The sequence below is a fragment of the Myotis brandtii genome, unplaced genomic scaffold (genome assembly GCF_000412655.1).
Source record: "Myotis brandtii unplaced genomic scaffold, ASM41265v1 scaffold988, whole genome shotgun sequence".
Lineage (NCBI taxonomy): Eukaryota > Metazoa > Chordata > Mammalia > Chiroptera > Vespertilionidae > Myotis > Myotis brandtii.
Window position 1 is genome coordinate 342,970 of NW_005372109.1, and position 24,180 is coordinate 367,149.

The following is a 24,180-nucleotide window of genomic DNA, read 5'->3' on the forward strand; positions in this document are numbered from 1 at the left end:
GTATATATATGTATATATATTGATTTCAGAGAGGAAGAGAGAGGAAGGGATGAGAGAGAATCATCGATCGACTGCCTCCTGCACGCCTCCTGCTAGGGATCGAGCCTGCAACCTGGGCACGTGCCCTTGACCGGAATCGAACCCGGGACCCTTCAGTCTGAAGTCCGACGCTCTATCCACTGAGCCAAACCAGCTAGGGCGCTATTTGTAATAATTTATATATATTTGACATACTGTTAAATGAGTTTTGTTATGGGTAGATGCTAGAAAAACATAAAAATGTGGGCAAAGCCCTAGCCGGTGTGGTTTAGTGGATAGAGCGGCGGCCTGCGGACCAAAGGGTCCCGGGTTCAGTTCCGGTCAAAGGCATGTACCTCAGTTGCAGGCTCATCCCTGCGTCGGGCCCTGGTCGGGCTCGTGCAGGAGGCAACCAATCGATGTTTCTCTCTGTCTTTCCCTCTCTCTTCCACTCTCCCTAAAAATCAATGGAAAAATATCCGCGGGTGAGAATAAAAAAAAGAAAAAAAAAAATCAAATTTAAAAAAATGTGGGCAAAATGATGAATCTACTTAATTAGAATAAACGTTTCTAGTGAGGACCGTCGAGGGAATTAATTCTCGAGATGATTTTGTTTGGCTAAGAATCACCTAACGGGTACGAGTTAGTAGTCCTTAGCCTGTTGCGTATCCACTGTGTGTTGTCCATAATATCTGTGAAATACGCAGTTCACAGAGAGGGAAGCGGGGGGAACAGAAAGAAACCTTGTTTGCTTCTGGAAGTTTCATCAGCGCTGACACGTTTGCCTTCCAGTGCCCTGACGTGTGCAGCGATGGACCAGAAAATTCTGTCTCTCGCAGCAGAAAAGACGACAGACAGACTGCAGGCCTTTCTTCAAACCCTGGAGGGAGACGCCGTGAGTACCGGGAAGCGTGTTCCCCCAAAATCAAAGGTTGTTCTGCCACTCCGTCTACTCCCCACTCTCCTTAGGAGATGAGGATTTGTATGGTTACAGCTCATGGAGGTTAAGAAATGAGGGAGAGAACTGGACAACTGGAGGGCATTTGTGTACATTTATACAACGACATAACGTGCAAATAATATTTCTGCAGCTGTGCGTATGATGAGCAAATGAGTACACTTTTATGGTTCTTAGAACAATCTAATATGAAGATAATGTCCGGACTGTAGTTATTAAGGTATTAGATTTGCCTGTTGGTGCTCTTGTCTTTCCTTTCTTCCTTCCTTCCTTTTTATTTTTCCCTAGAGAAGATAAATTCATAAGCAGTAGCCCTGGCTGGTTTGGCCCAGTGGATAGAGCATCGACCTGTGGACTGAAGGGTCCCAGGTTTGATTCCGGTCAAGGGCACATGCCCGGGTTGCAGGCTTGATCCCTAGTAGGGGTCATGCAGGAAGCAGCCGATCAGTGATTCTCTCTCATCATTGATGTTTCTGTCTCTCTCTACCTCTCCCTTCCTCTCCGAAACCAATAAAAATATATATTAAAATTCATAAGCAGTAAAATATTTCACAATACCACCATGTCTTCACAAGGTATATGATTATAAAATTCATAAGCAGTAAAATATTTCAAAATTATTAGAGAATACCACCATGTCTTCACAAGGTATATGATTATAAAATGAGACAATAATTACCTTACATTAGGCTGTTTATTGACCCTAATCTTCCTCTCCTGATCTACTTTTTTTGTAATAATTGATCTCAGCCTATTTAGATTCCAGCATGGAGAAGAATCCCTCCTTAAGATTAGCCTACTCTGCCCTGGCCGGTGTTGCTCAGTGGAGAGTGTTGGCCGGCAGACTACAGGGTCCCGGGTTTGATTCCGGTCAAGGGCACATGCCTGGGTTGCAGGCTCGGTCCACCGTGCAGGAGGCAGCCGATCAATGATTCCCTCTCGTCATTGATGTTTCTATCTCTCTCTTCCTCTCCCTCCCTCTCTGAAATCAATAAAAATGTTTTTTTTAAAAAGATTAGCCTACTCTAACTGAAATCGTCTCCCTTTCCTCAGTTATTGTCTATCTCAGCCTTCGATTTATTCCCTTTACAAATTTTTTTTCTGAAATTTTTTCTGTCACCCTTTCCCCTCCTGCTCTACTGTAAACTCTTTGAGTCAAATGCCTAGGAAAAAGAACATGCTCAAAATATCTGTTGAATGTGTAGCCCCAAGAACATAGCTCAGTACCCAGTGCTGACTGAGTGCTCTATATATGTTTGTAGTATTGAAACAGGACACAGTGGATCCAAGATCACCTGTCACTACTTGAGTCACATAAGGCAGAGACAGGGTTGACTCATATATGCACGTTTATTCCAATAATGCCTGCAGTATCGGGAGAGCACTCGGTCACCCTGGAAATTCTGCTCTGACCCCCTCGCCAGTTGGCTGGTTCTATACACACGAGGGAGAAGATAGCTACGTGCAGCTGCGAGCTGCAAGTGTAACATGGGAAGGGGAGGGGAGGGCCTTCAGTCCAGCCTTCAGGAGCTCAGAGTCCAATAACCAGGTGGCTAATCTTCTATGGTGTTACAAACAGCTCAGCCCGTGCCTGGGACCAGAGAATGGTCAGCGTTCCTGAGAAAATCTCCCAGAGGGGGTCAGGGTCCGGGCACAGCAACCAGCAACCAAGTCAAAGCGTTCCTGTCCTTGGTGTGTTCCCAAAATGTATTTCTTTTCTGAGTCATGGACCCATTGAGGCATCCTATCTTTTTACAGCCTTGTTCCACCCTCCAGTGTCCCAGGGTCTGCAAGAAAACGTCTTGTCTATAGTTAGTGAGGTGAATAATTATTAGACAGCTGTGGCTCTATTCTCATTACATGCCCTTCCCCACTATCAGTATGAATAAAGTTCAGTCTTTTTATTTTTTTATTTTTATTGACTTCAGAGAGGAAGGAAGAAGGAGAGAGAGAGAGAGAGAGAGAAATATTGATGATGAGAGAATCATGGATCGGCTGCCTCCTACATGTCCCCTACTGGGGATCGAGGCCACAACCTGAGGATGTGCCTTTACTGGAATCGAAGAACCCGGGATTCAGTCCACAGGCCAACGCTCTATCCACTGAGCCAAACCGGCTAGGGCTAAAGTTCAGTCTTGACAACCCAGCGTCATGTTAAAGTCTACCCTGGTCTACCTAAATGAATATGTCCTTTCTAACCGCTGGAGCCTCAGAGGAACTTGAACCTGACAGATGAATTCTTTCATATTGGGAGGTTAGGTTGGGGTAAAGAAGTTGTTGGCAGAGACTTGTAGTCTTTTTTCTCTCTGATCGCAGCTCGCGAATCTCCTTCAGAACCAGGCGGTGAAAGGCAGAGCAGTTGGAGCCCTCCTGAGAGCCCTCTTCCGAGGTAACGATAACAAATGCCCTCCTGTCTCCCTTGCTCCGTTGGTAGAGCTGTTTGCTTGGGGCGCATATTGCTATTTTTCATGCTGTTTGCAGCCCCACTGAGACTTGGCTGTGTGTCTGGGAGATTTTACGGAATCAACTAAAGCAGCAAGTCTCTTGCGGGTTTCAATAATTTTACTGGAGGGGGTTGCAGTGGCTGCCTGAGGTGGGATGGCTGGTTTGGGGGCCTATAAAGGGCGCATTTCACAAAATCAGCTTTGGTTTCCTTTTGCTTTGCTTTTTTTAAAAATATATTTTATTGATTTTTTACAGAGAGGAAGGGAGAGGGATAGAGAGTTGGAAACATCAATGAGAGAGAAACATCGATCAGCTGCCTCCAGCACACTCCCCACTGGGGATGTGCCCGCAACCCAGGTACATGCCCTTGACCGGAATCGAACCCGGGACCCTTGAGTCCGCAGGCCGACGCTTTATCCACTGAGCCAAACCGGTCAGGGCTCCTTGTGCTTTTCAAATGGTGGAGAAGACAGTAGCAGTGGTTAGTGCCTGGTCTGCTTAAGGGGCTAAGAGTTGTGGGATTTAATGAAATGGGATATAGAGATTCTTCATTTCCAGCGGGGTATATTTGTTTCCATATTTTGAAAAAGGGCCAGTTCTGCATTTTTTTTGCAGATTGTGACTCAGAGTGACTTTTTAAATTGTGGTAGAATATATGCTACAAGGCAAAAAAAAAAAAAGTGGCTTTATACTCTTAGCAGTGCATTTTAACTTGGTTTAGTTTTCAAGGGTCAAAAACACATTTTCCTGCCCTGGCTGATTTGCCTCAGTGGATAGAGTTGGCCCACAGACTGAAGGGTCACGGGTTCGATTCTAGTCCAGGGCAGGTACCTTGGTTGCAGGCTCGATCATTGGCCCTACTCGGGGCAAGTGCAGGAGGCAACCAATTGATGTGTCTCTCTTACATCGATGTTTCTGTTTCTACCCCCTTCCACTCCAAAAATCAATGGGAAAATATCCTCGGGTAAGGATATAAAAGCTCCTATATAATAAAACCCTAATGTGCAAATCGACCAAACGGCGGAATGACTGGTCACTATCATACGCACTGACAACCAGGGGACAGACGCCCAACATAGGAGCTGTGCCCTGGTGGTCAGTGTGCTCCCACAGGGGGAGTGCCACTGAGCCAGAAGCCGGGCTCACAGCTGGCAAGCGCAGTGGCAGGGGCGGGAGCCTCTCCCGCCTCTGCTGCAGGCGGGTGGTAAGGAGCGAGGGGTCCTGGACTGTGAGAGGGTTGTCTGACTGCCGGGGATTGAGCCTAAGCCAGCAGGCGGACATCCCCTGAGGGGTCCTGGGCTGCGAGAGGGCGCAGGCTGGGCTGAGGGACACACAAATACACACACACACACACACACACACACACCAGTGCACGCATTTTGTGCACCAGGCCTCTAGTAAATAAATAAATACACATCTTCCTGTGCATGAAAAAATTTTCAAGATTGGTTGAGTTGACCTTTATAGAAACTTGCTAAATGACTATTTCGTAGAAATAGCCAAGAAAAGGAGGTTAGGTGAAAGAAAGAAGAGTAATTTTTTTCCTGGACAGACAAACCTGGGGAAGATTATTATGGCTCCCACCTATTTTCATCTTATTTAAAAATACAGACTTGGAAAGCCTGGTTTAAAAGTAGCATGAGTTATGGAGTACTTGTGGAAACTACCTCCTAATCATTTTAATTCATTGATTGTATAAAAGACCAGTAGTAGTTAAGACGACATTTAAATAAAATTGAGATATATTCCACATACTAGAAAATTCACCCTTTAAAAGTGTACAGTTTTTTTTAATTGAGATATAATTGACATGTCATACAATTTATCCATTTAAAATGTGCAATTCAGTGGCTTTTAGTATAGTCACAGAGTTGCACGACCATCACCACAATGCATTTTAGAGCATTTTTATAGTCCTGAACAGAAACTCTGTACCCCTTCACTGTCACCTCCCAGGGGCTATTGGCTTTAAATTTTTTAAAAATATATTTTTACTGATTTTATAGTGGAAGGGAGAGGGAGAGGGAGATAGAAACATCAGTGATGAGAGAGAATCATTGATCAGCTGCCTCTTGCACGCCCCATGCTGGGGATCGAGCCCGAAACCCAGGCATGTGTCCTGACCAGGAATCGACCTGGTTCATAGGTCGATGCCCAGCCACTGAGCCACGCCAGCCTGGCTGGGGCTACTGGCTTATAACGTCTCCTGAGCTAGCGGAAGGCAGTGGGGTGGGATGAGTGGATGTTAAATGCCAAGCTCACTTCTCCCTGAGATTCTGCTGTTTTTCTTAAATACTCCCTGGATGGTTAGACATCTCTGGTTAATTTCCAGAGTTCTGAACAAGCTGGTTTTCACGGTTTTTGTCAGTGTTCTCTTTTTGCTTTTCTGGAGGAAAGAATCTTCCAAGATCTGTATTACTCAGACATCACCCAGTGCTGATATTTTGAAGTTTGTTAAAGACATTTAATTTGGGTTATGGACCCAAAAAAGTGTCCAGTAGTTTTTAATTCTTTTAAAAATGAATGACGTAGGTGGAAGAAGAAAAGATGACATTTTCAGCCAACTGCCTAAGTTACTTTTTCAAAACTTCTAAACACCACAGTCATCAGTATTTTGATCATTCTTTTTCTGTGTTACACTACAAAGCTGTATGATTTTTTCCTATTTACTTACCCTTCAACCTTGTAAGACTTGTCCTTTTGTTTCTGTACACCTTTTTAAAACAAGGCTCCCCCTGCTCTGAGGAAGCCGGAGCTCTTAGGAGACGCAAGATATACACCTGCTGTACCCAGCTGGTGGAATCAGGGGACTTGCAGAAAGAAATAGCCTCTGAGATCATCGGATTGCTGATGCTGGAGGTGAGCTGGAAAGCAAACACACTTTTGGTTTTGGGTAGATTTGGGGGGTGGGGTGGGCCTTTGTTGTAATTTGTTGAGGGAGGGAAATCAGATGTGCCAAGCCTAGCACAGGTCCTGTTTATGAATGGGAACTATTAAAAGACAAAATAGCCCTAACTGGTTTGGCTCAGTGAATAGAGCATCGGCCTGCGGACTCAAGGGTCCCAGGTTCGATTCCGGTCAAGGGCATGTACCTTGGTTGCGGGCACATCCCCAGTGGGGGGTGTGCAGGAGGCAGCTGATCGACGTTTCTAACTCTCTATCCCTCTCCCTTCCTCTCTGTAAAAAATCAATAAAACATATTTAAATAAATAAATAAATGACAAAATAGTTGATGGGTGGGCCGTAAACCATCTAGGTGGTTCTGTTATGTTTCTGGTGTAAAGGACGTGTATCTCTTTGAAGAGCTGGCATATTTGAAAACATAAGGAACTGGTGGAGGATTCTGACCTTTGCAATCCTTTTTTTTTTTTTTTTTTATAGTATATTTTTATTGATTTCAGGGAGGAAGGAAGAGGGAGAGGGAGAGAGAGAAACATCCATGATGAGAGAGAATCATGGATTGGCTGCCTCCTGCAAGTCCCCTACTGGGGATCGAGCCCATAACTCAGGCATGTGCCCTTGACCGGAATCAAACCTGGGACCTTTCAGTTCGCAGGCCGACGTTCTATCCACTGAACCAAACCTGCTAGGGCTTAAGTATATTTTTTTTTATTGATTTCAGAGAGGGAGAGGGAGAGATAGAAACATCAATGATGAGAGAGAATCATTGATTGGCTGCCTCCTGCACGCCCCCTACTGGGGATCAAGCCCACAACCCAGGTATGTGATCTTGACCCTTCAGTCTGCAGGCTGACGCTGTATCCACCAGTATTCTTTGGAGTCCTAAGACAAACCGGCTAGTGCAATCCTTTATCATGACAAGCTTGTACCAGAGAAAAAGGGTGCCCTGAGTCCCTGATAGGGCCAGTTCTGGTCTCATTGCCAGTTCTATTAATTCAGCAAAAGACTCTGTTTCTTGGAAAGAGATAGCCAACATTTGGGTTTCTGTTCAATTTTTTTTTTTTTTTAATCCCATGAACTCTTAGGTCCACTGTTTCCCAGGACCATTGTTGGTTGAATTAGCCAATGAGTTTATTGGTGCAATCAAAGAGGGCAGCCTAACGAATGGAAAATCTTTGGAGTTATTACCCATCATTCTCACGGCCCTTGTTACCAAAAAGGGCAATCTGGCATGTGGAAAAGGTAAGTTTCTTCCCACTTTAGTGGCTTTTCTCTATTCTCGTAACCAAATTTATTCTCAGTGTATTTGCATTTCTAGATGAACTGAGTGGGGAAGAATCTAAGAAGCAGTTGATCAGCACCCTCTGTTCTGGCAGGTGAGTCCTTCTCATTACTGTGTAGAACTTTCTCATGACTGTAAAGGTCAAAAGAAAGAATTCCTGCCATAGCCGGTTTGGCTCGGTGGATAGAGCATCTGCCTGCGGACTGAAGTCCCGGGCTCCATTCTGGTCAGGGGCACATGCCCGGGTTGTGGGCTCCAACCCCAGTGAGGAGTGTGCAGGAGGCAGCCAATGGATGATTCTCTCATCATTGATGTTTCTATCTCTCTCTCCCTCTTCCTTCCTCTCTGAAATCAGTAAAAATATACTGAAAGAAAGAAGAGGAAGAAGGAAGAATTCCCATTGGTTTTAGGAATTCATGTCACTGAATGTTTTAGTTCATTTATAATGTGCCACTTGTATAAAACCACTTAGGCTGTGATGCATTTTTGAGTGATTATTTACTACATTCTTTGTTCTAAGATTATACATATAATTTCTGTTTATTTGACTGTTCATCTTAACACAGCAGTTTAGTCCGCCAGTATTATTTGGAGTCGTAAGATCCATAAGGCTGGGAAATAACCCTTCTGCTATATCTTTTATATTTTTTTGAGGGAGTGGAGTATGTAAGTGATGTTTATATCTTCAAACCCAGAAATATGGGAATTACCCTAAGAAAAGAGTCCAACATAAAAGAAAATTCTCATATATGGATATGTTCAACAAAGACATTGGTGATCAACTTAATCATAAAATAACAGAGACATGAAATTTATACCCATTAAGAGTAAAATGTATAAAGACATACATTGAAGATGAAAAAGCCTTCACTGTATAGTCAGTGAAATATAAAGAGAATGATACTGAGTTATAGAAAACTATGATTATAGTTAGGCATATTAAAAAGAACCAGAAGGAAATACCCAACATTATCTAAACCAAAGATGACCACTTTTTTTTTTTTTTGATTTTTTACAGAGAGGAAGGGAGAGAGATAGAGAGTTAGAAACATCGATGAGAGAGAAACATCGATCAGCTGCCTCCTGCACACTCCCTACTGGGGATGTGCCCGCAACCAAGGTACATGCCCTTGACCGGAATCGAACCTGGGACCTTTCAGTCCGCAGGCTGACGCTCTTTCCACTGAGCCAAACCAGTCAGGGCAAGATGACCACTTTTATATTTTCTTATATAAAGATCTTTTACATAAATTATATTAGGCATGTATATCAGCACATATATATTTATCCATTGATTCATTTGTTTTTAAATTTGATTTTTTACAGAGAGGAAGGGAGAGGGAGAGAGAGAAACATCAATGATGAGAGAGAATCACTGATTGGCTGCCTCTGTACACCCCTGACCGAGAATTGAACTGTGACCTCCTGGTTCATAGGCTGACGCTCAACCACTGAGCCACGCCGCTGGGCTGATTCATTTGTTTTTAATTACACAAAGGATCTTATTCAGTACACATTGTGTTATTCATATCCCACTTCTGTTCATGTCTGTGTATAAAACTACATTTTTTTTTGCATCATTTTTTTAATAGTTCTACAGTAGTCTATTTGGCTAATATCCAGTTGTTAGATTCCCCTCCCCCCCAATAATATTCGATCAATACCGTTTTGCTATTATAACAAGTGCTGCAGTGAACATATATGTCTGGGTGACCTGTTACAAGCATGCAGAGGGGGTATCTTTCTAATAGAGACTTGGGTGGGTCTGTGCTTATGTGCATATACGTATAAATATATATATATATTTTTTAATCCTCACCCGAGTATTATGTGCACCTTTAAAGTCGGGGAGTCTTGTCTTCCCAGGAGGCTGTGTCAGTGTACACTCCCTGAAACGGCAGGTGAGCAGTGTTTCTTTGCCACAATCTCACCAGCATTGAATATCATCAGACTTTGATTACTTGCCAGTCTGCTAGGTTAAAAGCATGTATTTCGTGGTTTTACATGTAATCTCTTTGATCTTGTTTCCCAGTGTTACCAAATCACACCTGAAATGGCCCTAATTTTCCCCCCTCCTTCCTCATTTTATAAGTTAAAATGCGGTGAACTTACATCTTCTTCGTTATTATCTTTAACCAGATGGGATCAGCGATACGTGATTCAGCTCACCTCCATGTTCAAGTAAGCATCATCCTGCCCTTTTCTCCTCTGTCCTGCGTGTGAGCTCCCCTGCTACCAGCTGAAATGTAACAGCTCACACCCACTCTCTCCCCAGTGAGCGTGTTGGTACCTCTATTTTCTGTTACAGGATTTCCCCCCACTCTCTCTTTTTTGCTTTATTTGCTTTCTTAAAGTATAAGTTTATGATTTTTTTCCAAGGCGACTTTGCTTAGGTAAGGTTCTTGGTTTCCTTTAAGGTTCTCTGTTGGAGAAAATGCAGAAGGGGCATTATAATATTCTAGTATCTCCCACATTAGGCTGTGGCGTGATTAGGCTCTGGCCCTTAGAATTTTTGATCCACAGGGATGTGCCTCTGACTGCAGAAGAGATGGAACTCGTGATGGAAAAGGTGTTCAAGATGTTCTCCAAGCTGAACCTGCAGGAAATACCACCTTTGGTCTATCAGCTGCTGATTCTCTCCTCAAAGGTAGGAGGACAGCATTGTTTCTTTTCTTTTAATATTTTTATTGATTTCAGAGAGGAAAGGGGAAGGAGAGAGAGAGAAACATCAATGAGAGAGAATCATGGATCGGCTGTCTCCTGCACGCCCCACACTGGGGATGGAACCCACAACCCGGGCATGTGCCCTGACCGGGAATCAAACTGGTGACCTCCTCGTTCATAGGTCAGTGCTCAACCACTGAGCCACACTGGCCGGGCTGTATTGTTTCTTTTTTAACTCCAGTGGGATGTCCAGCCAGGGCCCTTCAGCTTATTCTTACCCTTGATGTACCTACAAGGCCATGGTTGCTTTCATGCCATGTTCGGTGATTTGATCTAGTAAAAAGGTCATGCTCCTCAGCCCAGGAAGACAGCTTGTCAGAATGTTTGGTGTGTGATAGGAAAAGGAATACAGATCTCAGAAAGGGTGGGCTATAGGCCCCTTAAGTCTGACATTAAGATGTCTTTTAGCCCAGCCGGTGTGCTTCAGTGGTTGAGTGTCAACCCATAAACCAGAGGTCATGGTTCGATTCCCCGTCAGAGCACATGCCCGGGTTGTGGGCTCCATCCCCAGTGTGGGGCGTGCAGGAGGCAGCTAATCAATTTCTCTCTCATCATTGATGTTTCTCTCTCTGTCTCTCTCTCTGAAATCAATAAAAACATATTTAAAAAAAAAGATGTTTCTATGTCTCTGTTCCTTTCCTCTCTCTAAAAAAAAATCAATGGAATCTTTATTTTTATTTATCTTTTTATTTTTTTATTAATTTCTATTTTTATTGTTTAAAGCAGCGGTCGCCAACCTTTTGGGCCTCATGGACCACCAGTTGGCAACTGCTGGTTTAAAGTATTATATATGTCTCCTTTTCCCCCCATCAACCCCTCCCTGGCCACTCTCACCTCCCAGGACAAGCCCCCACCGCCCCAGTGGCTGTGTCCATTGGTTATGCTAATATGCATGCATACAAGTCCTTTGGTTGATCTCTACCCCTCCCCTCCTCTGCCCCGCCCTCCCCTGCTTTCCCTCTGAGGTTTGATAGTCTGTTTGGTGCTTCTCTGTCTTTGGATCCATTTTTGTTCATCAGTCTGTGTTGTTCATCATATTCCACAAGTGAGTGAGATCATGTGAAATTTATCTTTCTCCGACTGGCTTATTCCGCTTAGCATAATGCTCTCCAGTTCATCCATGCTGTTGCAAATGGTAAAAGTTCCTTCTTTTTTATAGTGGTGTAGTGTTCCCTTATGTAGATGTACCACAGTTTTTTAATCCACTCATTTGCTGATGGGCACTTAGGCTGTTTCAGTGGAAACATTTTTTAAAAAAAGATGTATTTTAAACCCAATTTTAACGTGAAAGTATTCCACATTCATAAATTCTTACTGTGACTCTAGGTTGTAATTTGTGTGTTTAAATTTATCCTTGAGAAGCCTTTAAGCTGAAAAGTTCAACTTGCTGATCTTGCCTGTTCTGTGTTTTTTTCAGGGGAGCAGAAAGAGGGTGTTGGAAGGCATCATAGCTTTCTTCAACGAGCTAGATAAGCAGCACAAAGAGGAACAGAGTGGTGACGAGTGAGTAAATCAGTTTAGAAACAAAACCCCTTTTACAGATGTATCTCCTCATTGTGCATCGTAGTTACTTCACTGTTCTCTAACCTTCCGGTCCCTGCCTTCACCTCTGAGCCCAGAGCTTCCCTAACCCTCTCCTAGCCGCCCAGTAATAAAGTTAAAAGAACCGTGCAGCCTCCTCAACTCTTTTCATTTGCACCTTTCTGGGAAAATAGCAGTAACTGTTCTGTAAGTTGTAAGTTTAAAAGCTATTTATTATTAAGTGTCTCCTCTGTGCCAGGAACTGTGTGGTCCTGGGTCTACAGCGGTGAGCCCGTCAGTCAGGCAAGGCCCCTGCTCTCGTGGAGCTTAAATTTTAGTGAGAAGAGAACAGAAAATGAGGAAAACATTAGAGTGGAAAGTGCATCTAATTCAGATGGATGATGTGATAGTGGCAGCATAGCCACTATCACAGCATTGTGTTGGGTAGTCAGGGAGACCTCTCTGAGAAGCTGCTGTTTTAATTGAATGGTAAGAGCCACAATATGTAGATCAGGGAAAAGAACATTTTAAGTTAGTGAAACAGTTAGTACAAAGGCAGGAGACAGCACGGCATGTCTGAAAAGGGATTTTTTTTACAGCAAATATTTGTAAGTGCTTATCTGTGCCACGTGCTGTTTTAAGCACTTTAAACCTCATAACAACCTTATTTTGTTTCTATTTTTTGGGTGCAGAAACCAAGGCACCGAGAAATTGAGGAATTTCCCAAGATTCTCTAGCCAGGGCCTGGTGGAGCGGGGTTTGAATCCAGGCAGCTTGGCTGTAGAATTCACACTCTTTTTTTTTTTTTTTCTTGTTAATGTGAGAGAGAGAGGAAAGGAGAGCGAGAAAGAGAATATCAATTTATTCTTCCATTTATTTATGCATTCATTAGTTGCTTCTTGTATGTGCCCTGGCTGGGGATCAAACTCACAACCTTGGTATATCGGGACAATGCTGTAACAAAGTGAGCTACCCAGCCAGGGCTAGAATTCACACTCTTAGTCCTGTTGCAGCCTACTCCCTCTGCTGTGGAGTAACTTGTAGTTATTTGGCTTCGAAGGTGATCTTGTTACTCAGGAAAGACTGACAGAAATCGGTTTCGGAGGAAATAAGCCCAGCTGTGACGCTGTTGCGTTTGAGGTGTGTGTTAGCATTCCATGCAGAGGTGTTTAGCAGGCAGTCTGGTGTTACAGGGAGAGGCCAGAGTGGAGATAGAGGTCGGAAGGGACCAGATGGGGTCACCTAGGGAAAGTGAGAGGAGAAGAGAAAGAAACGCAGTGCTGAGCCCAGAGGCATCCCACCATTAAAAGGAGGGTGAGCCCAGCTGGCGTGGCTCAGTGGTTGAGCATCGACCTGGGAACCAGGAGGTCACGGTTTGATTCCTGGTCAGGGCACATGCCTGGGTTGTGGGCTCGACCCCCAGTGTGAGACGTACAGGAGACAGCCAATCCATGATTCTCTCTCATCATTGATGTTTCTCTCTCTTCCTCCCTGAAATCAATGAAAATATTTAATAAATAAAAAATAAATAAAATGGAGGGTGAACCAGCAAAAAAAAAAAAAGAAAGAAAATTGATTAGAGGCCTGTGACAGTGCTCCAGAACCTCAGAGAAGAAAGTACGTCAAGAAAGAGGTGTTCGACTGTGTGGAGTTTGCTGAGGCGTTAATATGGGACTTGATTGGTTTTGGCAGCAGATGGATCATTTGGAACCCTTGATACTAGCCAGTGGCATTGGGGGTGGGGAATTGGGAGGGGACAGAGCCTAAATGAATTGTATTTAACTGGGAAGAGGACAAGAAGTGGAAATAATGACTGTAGACACTTCAGGAAGTTTTGTTGCAAAAGGGAGCAGAGAACGAGGCGGTGGAATCGGTACTTGCTGCCTTCCTCCAGCGACCATGAGTTCAGCCCGCGTTGGTCCGCTTGTTCATCGGAGCATCTGCCCTGTTGTCTCTTCATACTTTTCTGTTGACTCTTTCAGGCTCTTGGATCTTATTACCGTGCCGTCAGGTGAACTTCGTCACGTGGAAGGCACCGTTATTCTCCACATTGTGTTTGCCATGACATTGGACTGTGAACTAGGCAGAGAACTCCTGAAACACTTAAAGGTAGCAGCAAACTCTTGAGGTGACCCGGGATCTCTGTGAAGCAGGGATGTCTGAGCTCAGGCCCCTTCTATGCCAGTTCATGACAGGAAGGAAGCAAGGAGGAATATTGCAGAATGACCCTGGGTCTAGAGCAAGCATGTCAAACTCGTGGCCGGCGGGCCACAAGTTTGACATGCTTGGTAGAAGATCTCTTTTTTGACTTTGACGTCACCACATTGGTAAGCAAGTTCCATTTTAACCATTTGTATGCCATAAGCGTCTACGACGCAAGCGGCGCATCTTTTTTTAATTCACAATATCGTAGCAGTTACCTGGTGAAAGCCATTCCTTAAGTGTTCTAGTGTTTGAAAAGAAAAAGCCCGGCCAGCGTTGCTCAGTTGTTGAGCTTCGACTTATGAACCAGGAAGTCACAGGTCGATTTCTGGTCAGGGCACATGCCCAGGTTGCAGGCTCAACCCCCAGTGTGGGGCATTGCAGGAGGCAGCTGATCAATGATTCTCTCTCATCGTTGATGTTTCTATCTCTCTCTTCCTCTCTGAAATCAATAAAAAATATATTAAAACAAAAAAAAATTTAAAAAGGAAGATGAGAACTCTTCAGCAAGGAACTGAAATTTTAATCTTAACTCCACTAGTATCTTATGTTAACGTCAACACTGACCTGTTTGCCCATTTATGAATTAGGGATATTGCCTATTTCTAGTATATTATGAGGTTTTGTGAAACTAAGTCATTCATTAAATATTTGTGAAGTACTAAGATAAAAATCAGAAGGATTCCAAACTCTTTTAAAGAAAGGTAGTATACAGATAAAGGACCTATTTTCCCCTAATATTTTGTTTTGAAATGTTTAACCCACAGAAAAGTTGAAATATTTTAGCAGGACAAACATCTGTCTACCCTTCACCTAGATTTACACATAAATGAATGAGTATGTATGAGCCAGTGAAACTATAAGGCCACTGAAATCTGAATTTTATTTAATTTTCATGCATCATGAAATATTCCTTTGATATTTTTCTCCATCAACAATTTAAAAACGTAAAAACAACTTGTAGCTCATGGGCTGTATAAAAACAGGCTGGATTTGGCCTGCAGGCTGTCGTTTGCCAACCTCTGTGCGCTGGCATTACATCCGAAGGCTCATGGTTAGCAGGCTGTCTACTGCTGCTGATGCTAAATCTTCTGCTTAAGACAACGACCATCAGTTTTCTTCATTTGCAAAAATACATGTTTCCTTTTATAATTCGAAAGTCATCCATGGGATCATAATTTGAGATCATGTGACAGGCCTTGTCCTCAGCAGCTTTCACATGTAGTTTTTGTCTTATGTACTGAGGATTCTTGGCCTCCATCAGTAATTTCCTTGTCCTCAGCAGCTTTCACGTGTAGTTTTTGTCTTCTTATGTACTGAGGATTCTTGGCCTCCATCAGTAATTATGCTGGGAGTTGCAAAATGGTAGAATGAAAATTAAAATGGTTTTTCTGCATTATTGATTGCCCTTTTTCTGTGAAAAGAGCCTTCCTTTTGCCTTCTAATTTTTTGGGGAATATCAGTACGTACCCATGAACCTTTTTAAATTCAGTGTACGCAAAGCATTGCTCAAAGTGAGCCATATTTGGCCACCTGGATCCTTCTAATTTGCTCATTTGTCCTTCTGACCCCTTTAGTCCTTGGACATGTTTATGGCATAAACTACCCAAGGCTCACTTTGTACATTCCTTGCCCCATCCTGGTACCAGCCATTTCTTTTTTTCATTGTATGTCTTATTATTGAGTTTGAAGAATTCTTTGTGTATTCTGGGTATAATCCCTTTATTATATATATATGTAGCACATATTTTTTCTAGTCTATGGCTTGTCTTTTAATTTTCTTAGTGGTGTCTTTTGAAGTACAGAAAAGTTCTGAATTTGGATAATGTCCAATATATCTATTTTTTTCTTACATAATTTTGCTTTTGGTATTGTGTATAAGAAAGTATTTGCCTAATTCAGGTTCTTAAAGATTTTCTGCTGTTTTCTTCCAAAAGTTTTATAGTTTTAGCTCTGACATACAGGTTTCTGATGTATTTAAGGACCTTTTTTTAAGTAGGCTGTGCTACACTTTTAAGATGGAAGTAATGACTCCTTTTTTGTTTATCTGTTCTAGGCAGGACAGCAAGGAGATTTCAGTAATAATTACATATGTCCCTTCAGCATTGCCCTCCTGCTCTCTGTAGCAAGAATACAAAGGTTTGAGGAGCAGGTATTTATTAATGACTTTTTGGTTCCTTCTATAGCTGATACAGAGTTCAAGAGCCTGTATTTTTTTTTCATTATTATTATCCTTTCCTAAACAATTCCACCTCAGTCCTGCCAGCAGCAAATTCCTCTACAAGACATGTAGGGCCCTAGCCAGTTTGCCTTAGTGGGTAGAGCGTCGGCCCTCGGACTGAAGGGTCCTGGGTTCAATTCCAATAAAGAGTCTGGATCCCAGGGCTTTGTGCAGGAGGCACCAGTTGATGTGTGTCCGTCTCTGTCCCTTCCACTTCTCTATGGAAAAGTATCCTCGGGTGAGGATTAACAACAATAAAAAAAGACATGTAGGCCCACACTGTTGCTTGAAGACTTTTCTTCAGGTACTTGCTTTATACCTCTATTTCCTATTGTTTGGGAAGAGAGGTGAATAAAAATGGAAACATCACACAGTACAGGTAGCAAGGATGGGAAGTTTAGCTGAGTATTCAGCAGTTCTGTTATGGTCTATTATGTTCTACTAGAGGCCTGGTGCATGAATTTCGTGCACTGAGGTGGGGCGGGGGGGTGTCCCTCAGCCCAGCCTGCACCCTTGCCAATCTGGGACCCCTTGGGAGATGTCTGACTGCCGTCAGACATCCCTCTCAAAATCTGGGACTGCTGGTTCCCAACCGCTCACTTGCCTGCCGGCCTGATTGCCCCCAACTGCCCTCCCCTGCAGGCCGGGTCGCCCACAGCTGCCCTCCCTTGCAGACCATCTTGTGGTAGCCATCTTGTGCCAGTGTGTGACGGTCAATTTGCATATTACCTCTTTATTATATAGGATTAGCTTTCCAAGAAATTGTCCCTGATCACATTGAAATAAGGTGAATAGGTTAGTTGCAAGGATGAAAGGATAAAATTCTTTGCCCTTTTTGCTCATGTGTTCTCTACTTGTGGGAAGGCCTGTCTCTTAAGTTCCCACTGAAAGTCATAATTTTTATGTCTTACTCATCTAATGAGACAGTTGTCATGGGGATATGAGAGTAGAGCAGCAAGTAGGAACTATGACAAGGTTAAGATTCTGTGGCAGGGAACATCATTTTTTGCTTCATTTTCCTATTTCTTTCATTGTATTAGGTGTTTGACCTTTTAAAGGCTTCAGTTTTTAAAAGCTTTAAGGATCTTCAGCTTCTCCAAGGCTCAAAATTTCTTCAGAATCTAGTCCCTCATCGGTCCTGTGTTTCAACCATGATCTTGGAAGTGGTAAAGAACAGGTGAGTTCATGAACCACACCCTAGTAGGTTCCTCAGGTGTTTGGTGTGAGAAAATGTGATGCCATACCTATGGCCCATCAGAGAAAACTGCTGACATTTAATACAGTTCATGTTTGTGTAAGTTCCTTTTTAACCCTTTGTGTGCCAACCAATATCCTAGGGCAGTGATGGCGAACCTATGACACGCGTGTCAGAGGTGACACGCGAACTCATTTTTTTGGTTGATTTTTCTTTGTTAAATGGCATTTAAATATATAAAATAAATATCAAAAATATAAGTCTTTGTTTTACTATGGTTGCAAATATCAAAAAATTTCTATATGTGACACGGCACCAGAGTTAAGTTAGGGTTTTCCAAAATGCTGACACGCCGGCCTATGGACTGAAGGGACCCGGGTTCGATTCCAGTTAAGGACATGTACCTTGGTTGCTGGCACATCTCCAGTAGGGTATGTGCAGGAGGCAGCTGATTGATGTTTCTCTGTCATCGATGTTTCTAACTCTCTATCCCTCTCCCTTCCTCTCTGTAAAAAATCAATAAAAAAAAACAAAAACTTACGGAAACCTTTACTACATTGACATATTTAGCAATATCATCTTCACTAATAAAAGCAGACTTAGAACTAGACGCCATTTCAAAGCTTTAATAGCGCTCCCGGCACTTTTGGCACTTCAGGAGGAGCGCGATCACGCTCCCCGGCACTCTAGGGGTTAACTTATTACTGGTTGATATTGGTTGCCCTTTCACTGTAAGAATTCCTGTCTTCCCTAAACGCTGACGTTTTTTCCTTTTATTTTCTTTGAGTAACCCCTTTCCCTTTTCTCTCTGTTCTCTCCCATTAGCCATTGGACTTTCTTGATCGCTGTGCCATATCTCTCATTTTTTCTTTCATGCTTTTCATATTGTTGTCTTTTTATGTGAAGTTCTACAAAAATCCCTTAACTCTTTCTTCAAATTAATTTGTTCTTCAGCTCTCTCCATTTTACTCATCGGTCCATCAGTTGGGTTTTTCACTCCAGCAATCATGTTTTTCATTTCCAAAATTTCCAGTTTCTTTTATAACAGTTTGTTTTTGTTTCATGCTATTGTATTTTTTTTTTTAAATCCTCACCCGAGGATATTTTTTCATTGATTTTTAGGCAGGGCGGGAAAAACAGAGAGAAATATTGATGTGAGAGAAACACGTTGATTGGTTGCCTCCTGCACGAGCCCTGACCAGGGCCCCGCTGGGAAGGAACCTGCAACCAAGGTAAGTGCCCTTGACTGGAATCGAACCCGGGCCCCTTGGGTCCGCAGGCTGATGCTCTATCCAATGAGCCAAACCAGCTAGGGCCATGCTATTATATTCTTACTAGAGGCCCAGTGCACGAATTCGTGCACGGGAGGGGTCCCTCAGCCTGGCCGGTGATCAGGGCTGATGGGGACTGTCTTGCCCAGTCCCAATCGGGGCTGGCCAGCTGGTGGGAGGTTGGCTGGACCCGGGGAGGGACCGCAGGAGGTTGGCCGGCTGTGGGAGCACACAGACCACCAGGGGGCAGCTCCCTGGGGGTCAGTGCGCATCATAGCAACCAGTCGTTCAGTCACTTAGGTTTTTAGATATATAGAGAGATTTCTCTGAGGATAATCATTATACTTTTAAAACCTCCCATGTGTTCCAATAACCTTTTCCCTCAGATATTAGTTCTATTCAGTGAGTCTGGTGCTTCTCTTTCAAGACAGCTTTTTTTTTCTTGTATTTGCTGATTATTGCTTGTCTCCTTACTGTTTCTGATGTTCCCCATTAGTTCATCTCAGAGGGCCGCACCTACTTACCACAGTCTAGCTCTGATCTGATAGCGGTAGATGTGCTAAGGGCTGATCGTCTAGGCGTGTGGCCCCATATCCTCCCGCGTGTCGCCATCCTCCCCGAGAGCCGCTCTGCCTCTAGGCCCAGGATCCTCTACTCACACATGTCAGCTCAGGGCTGTCTTGTCAGGGCTCACTTGTTGGCATAAAGTGGGGACATAGCGGGTCTTGGAGGAGAAGGTGGCGAAGGATGCTGTGTACCATAAGGATGCATGAGGAGGAACGGTTCTGGTGAAGACTGTTGGTTATCGTTATCGGATCAAGTTTGGGAGCTGTGTAACATGGCAACGAAGATAAAGGTAAGGTGTTTCACTACACTTTTTTTTTTTTTTTTAACTAAGCTTTGTTTTCTTGCAGTGTCCATAGTTGGGATCATGTTACCCAGGGCCTGGTCCAGTTTGGTTTCATTTTAATGGATTCATATGGGCCAAAGAAGATTGTAGATGGACAAGCTATTGAAAGCAGCCCAGGTCTTTCTAGAACACCAAGCCAGCATGCATGTAAGCTGGGAGGTGACATCCTGTTGGAGACTTTTAAGGTGAGACTCTAGTTTGGCAGCCACTTCCTGATTTCATTAAATGATATCATAAACGGGGCATGGAGTTTGGAGGACAGGAAATTTGAGTTTCGGGAACAGATTGGGGTAGTAATTGACACATTACAGTTCTAGTTTAATGGAATACATACTTTCTCATCTTTTATTTGTATGAGTTTTTCATTCTGTTTTTTATTCATTCTGATAATTTCTTTTTTAAAATAAATCTTTATTGTTGAAAGTATTACATATGACCCATTTCCTCCCCCATTACTCCCTCCAGCCCGTCCCCACCCCTGATAATTTTTTAGAAGTATGAATATATCCATTCTGATAGTTTCTTTTTTTAAATAAATCTTTATTGTTGAAAGTATTACATATGACCCATTTCCTCCCACCCATTTCCTCCCAGCCCGCCCCCACCCCTGATAATTTTTTAGAAGTATGAATATATGTTAGCTTTCCCATGGTTTCCTCCAGCAGTAAATCATTTCTGAGTGTTTTTTAATGCTATTTATTTATACAAAAAAATAATCTTTTACATTGCTGTAGAATATCAGACTTGAAGAATCATGCTTATTAGTTTGTTTTTGAAGAACCAAAATGGGGAATTTACCTTTTTTAAACTCGTTACTATATTATGACTATCATCTCAGTCTTAATTTCTGAATCAGCTCTGAAAAATACATTTTCTTTCAAGTAAAAAAAGAAAGCTAGATCTTATCTGAGGCTAGAAAAGTTGTTTTGCTAGTGATTCCTCTAAGTCATCTTCTTTGTTTTTCTTTTCTTTTTTTAATCTTCACCTTAGGATATTTTCCCATTGCTTTGTGGAGAGAGTGGAAGGGAGGAGGGATGGTAAGAGAGAAAAAGAGAAACTTTGATGTTAGAGAGACACATGGATTAATTGCCTCCTGCATACGCCCCCACCAGGGTTGGGGATCAAATCTATAGCTCAGGTTTGTGCTCTTGACTGGGAATTGAATCCCTGACCCTTTGGTGTGAGGGCTGGTACTCTAGCCACTGAGCAACACTGGCCAGGGTATCTAAGTCTTCTTGACATGCAGTTGTTAAATGTGGCTACATGCCAAAAGTGTGGGCTGAAATTATTTGATACTAATTTTTTTTTTTCCAGAGAGGAAGGAAGAGGAAGAGAGAGAGAAACATCAATGATGAGAGAGAATCATGGATTGGCTGCCTCCTGCAAGTCCCCCACTGGGGATTGAGTGCACAACCCGGGCATGTGCCTTGACCGGAATCGAACCTGGGACCTTTCAGTTCATAGGCGGATGCTCTGTCCACTGAGCCAAACCGGCTAGGGCTATTTGATACTAATTGAAATATTAATCTAGTGTCCTGATCTGGAACTATGAAGTGAAAGTCATAGAATAGCCCTTGAGAGTTATATGTTAGATTATATAAATGACTTATTAATAGTAATCAGATTAAATAGCATTCTAAGAACAAGAGCCTTTAATAGTTTCCATTTTTAATCTTTTTTAAAACTAGGGAGGTTCCATTTGATTTCACACAGATAGATATTGGCTTTGTCAGGGCATCTCTAGAGCATATAATTGACTGCTAATAATCTCATTATTACTATCTACCTCAAATAACCCAGTTCGGGGAAGAAATTTAACTAAAATTCTGAAGTCCTTTTTAAGGCAACTATTGTGCTTCCAGACACTGGTGAAGGTGTTTTTAGGTTTCCAGACACTTTCATGGGCTTATGAATTTTACATTAAATGTGCGTATTGTCAGCAATGTGGGTGTTGGCATATAATGGATACCGAAGTGCAGTCATTTCTGTTCGATGTTGAACATTATATGTAGCGACATTTTCATTGCAGGTTCATGTTCATTGTAGGGATCTCTGTAGGTTCCTAAACATGGTCGTTTGAGGGTGGGGTTGAGAGATCCTGTCTTTTAGGTGATTCTCATTGTATCTGTCTTTGAAATAAACACTGAAGTTTTACCCATATCCAAACTGCTCTTCATTCTGCCTAACATGCGTGGATGCAGTTATAAGCTGAAAGTCACCAAGGAATGTTTTATTGGTTCTTCTGTTCTTTTTAGATCCATGAGATGATCAGACAGGAAATTCTGGAGCAGGTCCTCAACAGGGTTGTTACCAGAGCATCCTCTCCCATCAGCCATTTCTTAGGTATGGAACTTGGAAAAGGTGGCTAAAGTGCTCAGGAATATTTTCATTTCAGTGTCATAATGGTTTGATCATGGGAAAAAATTAACGATAAAAAGAAATTAACAGCCCTGGCCGGTTTGGCTCAGTGGATAGAGCGTTGGCCTGCGGACCGAAGGGTCCCCAGTCCAGTCAAGAGCATGTACCTCAGTTGCAGGCTCCTCCCCAGCCCAGGCCCTGGTCAGGGTGCCTGAGGAAGGCAACCAGTTGATGTGTTGCTCTCACATCAATGTTTCTCTCCCTCTCTCTTCCACTCTCTAAAATCAATGGGAAAATGTCCTTGAGTGAGGGTTAAAAACACATATACATAAAAAAAGCAATTAACAGGAGTTTCGTGCAGTCTTTTATTATAATGTCAGTAAAACATTGAGTCCATTCATGCTGTCTGTGGTTGTCCAGAAAGGAAGGCGCATATAACCAAGGAGTGAAGCTCTTGCCTTGCATCAGCCTTGTCTGCTTTGTGTGGTAATTGTCCTGCTGCCCCCAGGGACTCCCATTCTACCCTGCGCACTGGCAGGTCTCCGGGCCTCACCCTGTGCAGCCCTCTCCCTTCGGTCCTCTGCCGTGAACTCCAGCTGCCGGGCTTTCCTGACCCTCAGCTCTGCTCCTGTCACTCAGGGAGTCCGTGGATCCGGGTTTCCCTCTCTGTGGGTGGGGCGGCGAGAAGGCTCACTGGTTACTTCCCTTTCTCGGGGGCCGCTGTCCTGTGCTGCTCTTGTCTAGTGTCTGAACATTGCTGTTTGATATAATTGGTCCTTTTTGTTGTTGTTGAAGTTGGAGGAAAAATCCGCTCACTGTTGCTCCATCGTGGTGGGAAGCAGACGTCTGTTCCTCTTTTTACGTATTCTTGCTTCTGCATGTCATTCCTGTTTTCCTGATTTCAGTTTTCATGGGTACGGCTCCCAAATCTTCCTGTCTAGACTGCCCTCTTCCCGTAGTTCATTGCTTTCATTCCTGCTGCGTGTTTCCATTTAGTATTCTCCCTTATATCGCAAATGCAAGAGAGGTTCCTTCAGACAAGTTCTCCTTTTTATTGCCTCTATTTCTATTATCTGAGGCCTGGCTCTCCAAGTCCCAGAAGCTGGAATTCTTTTTTATCTTCTCAAATACACTTGTATCTAAATTCTCCCATTCTTTATATACACACACACACACACACACACACACACACACTAAGTGGCCAGATTATTATGACCACCCCATCAGTATTTCATTGACACTTCCAGAAATACTGAATATTGAAAACTTCCTAAGCAAATACTCTCAAGGTTTTATTATTTGCATAACTAATTCACATCATTGTACCGATGGGGTAGTCATAATAATCTGGCTGGTCATAATAATCTGGCTACTCAGTATATATATATACATATATATATATATATTTTAGAGAGGAAGGGAGAGGGAAAGAGAAACATCAGTGATGAGAGAGAATCATTGATTGCTGCCTCCTGCACACCCCCTACTAAGGGTTGAGACTGCAACCCAGGCATGTGCCCTGACCGGGAATCGAACTCCTGGTTCATAGGTCACAGCTCAACCACTGAGCCATGCCGGCCGGGCTAAATTCTCCCATCCTTTCCCTCATACTGTTACTTCCCACCATCACCCCCATCCATCGCCTGGTTCCCATCTTGTGACCTTGCACGTAGACCGCTGCCTCAGCTTCCTAACCGGCATCCCCTGCTTTCTCTTCTCTCTGCAGCAGTGCAGCCTGCACATTACCACCAGAGGGTATTCCTACCGCACCCTCCATCACTTGGGAATCACTAATTCCCTCAGCAATAACTTGTCAGCTCTGTGTCCTGCAGTTAAAGTTCTTGACAATTTGATCCAACATTAACTTCAGTTATTCGCTTATTTATTCGGAACCTTCACCCCCACTGCACAGATGTGCGCACTGCCCACTGTCCATTCCTGCACCTCCCCCTGCTTTTCCCTTGTGTGTAGCACGCCTTTGTGGCTCGTGGTGCGCTAACGTGGCCCATTGTCCAGAAGCCGGCTTAGCTTTCTCTGCTGAAGCACGCCAACCCATGGGCTCTTTCTTTGAAATCCTGCGTGATCTCTTTTTTTTACAACTTTCTAGGCCAGTGGTCAGCAAACTGCGGCTCGGCAAACCGCGGCTCGCGAGCCACATGCGGCTCTTTGGCCCC

At 43.3% G+C, this 24,180-nt stretch overlaps 1 protein-coding gene across 1 annotated transcript in view; it reads left to right on the forward strand.

The window, feature by feature from the left end:
* Positions 1-24,180, forward strand: part of FANCI (Fanconi anemia, complementation group I) — a 52,312-nt gene that overhangs the window by 897 nt on the left and 27,235 nt on the right. Inside the window, exons 2-14 of the mRNA XM_014533556.1 lie at positions 811-913; positions 3,293-3,365; positions 6,150-6,280; positions 7,408-7,564; positions 7,641-7,698; positions 9,744-9,785; positions 10,128-10,251; positions 11,746-11,831; positions 13,832-13,958; positions 16,108-16,203; positions 17,313-17,449; positions 19,653-19,833; positions 21,904-21,991. Of these exons, the coding sequence (XP_014389042.1) occupies positions 830-913; positions 3,293-3,365; positions 6,150-6,280; positions 7,408-7,564; positions 7,641-7,698; positions 9,744-9,785; positions 10,128-10,251; positions 11,746-11,831; positions 13,832-13,958; positions 16,108-16,203; positions 17,313-17,449; positions 19,653-19,833; positions 21,904-21,991 (1,384 nt within the window). The 5' untranslated portion in view covers positions 811-829. The remainder of the gene's footprint in view (positions 1-810; positions 914-3,292; positions 3,366-6,149; positions 6,281-7,407; positions 7,565-7,640; positions 7,699-9,743; positions 9,786-10,127; positions 10,252-11,745; positions 11,832-13,831; positions 13,959-16,107; positions 16,204-17,312; positions 17,450-19,652; positions 19,834-21,903; positions 21,992-24,180) is intronic.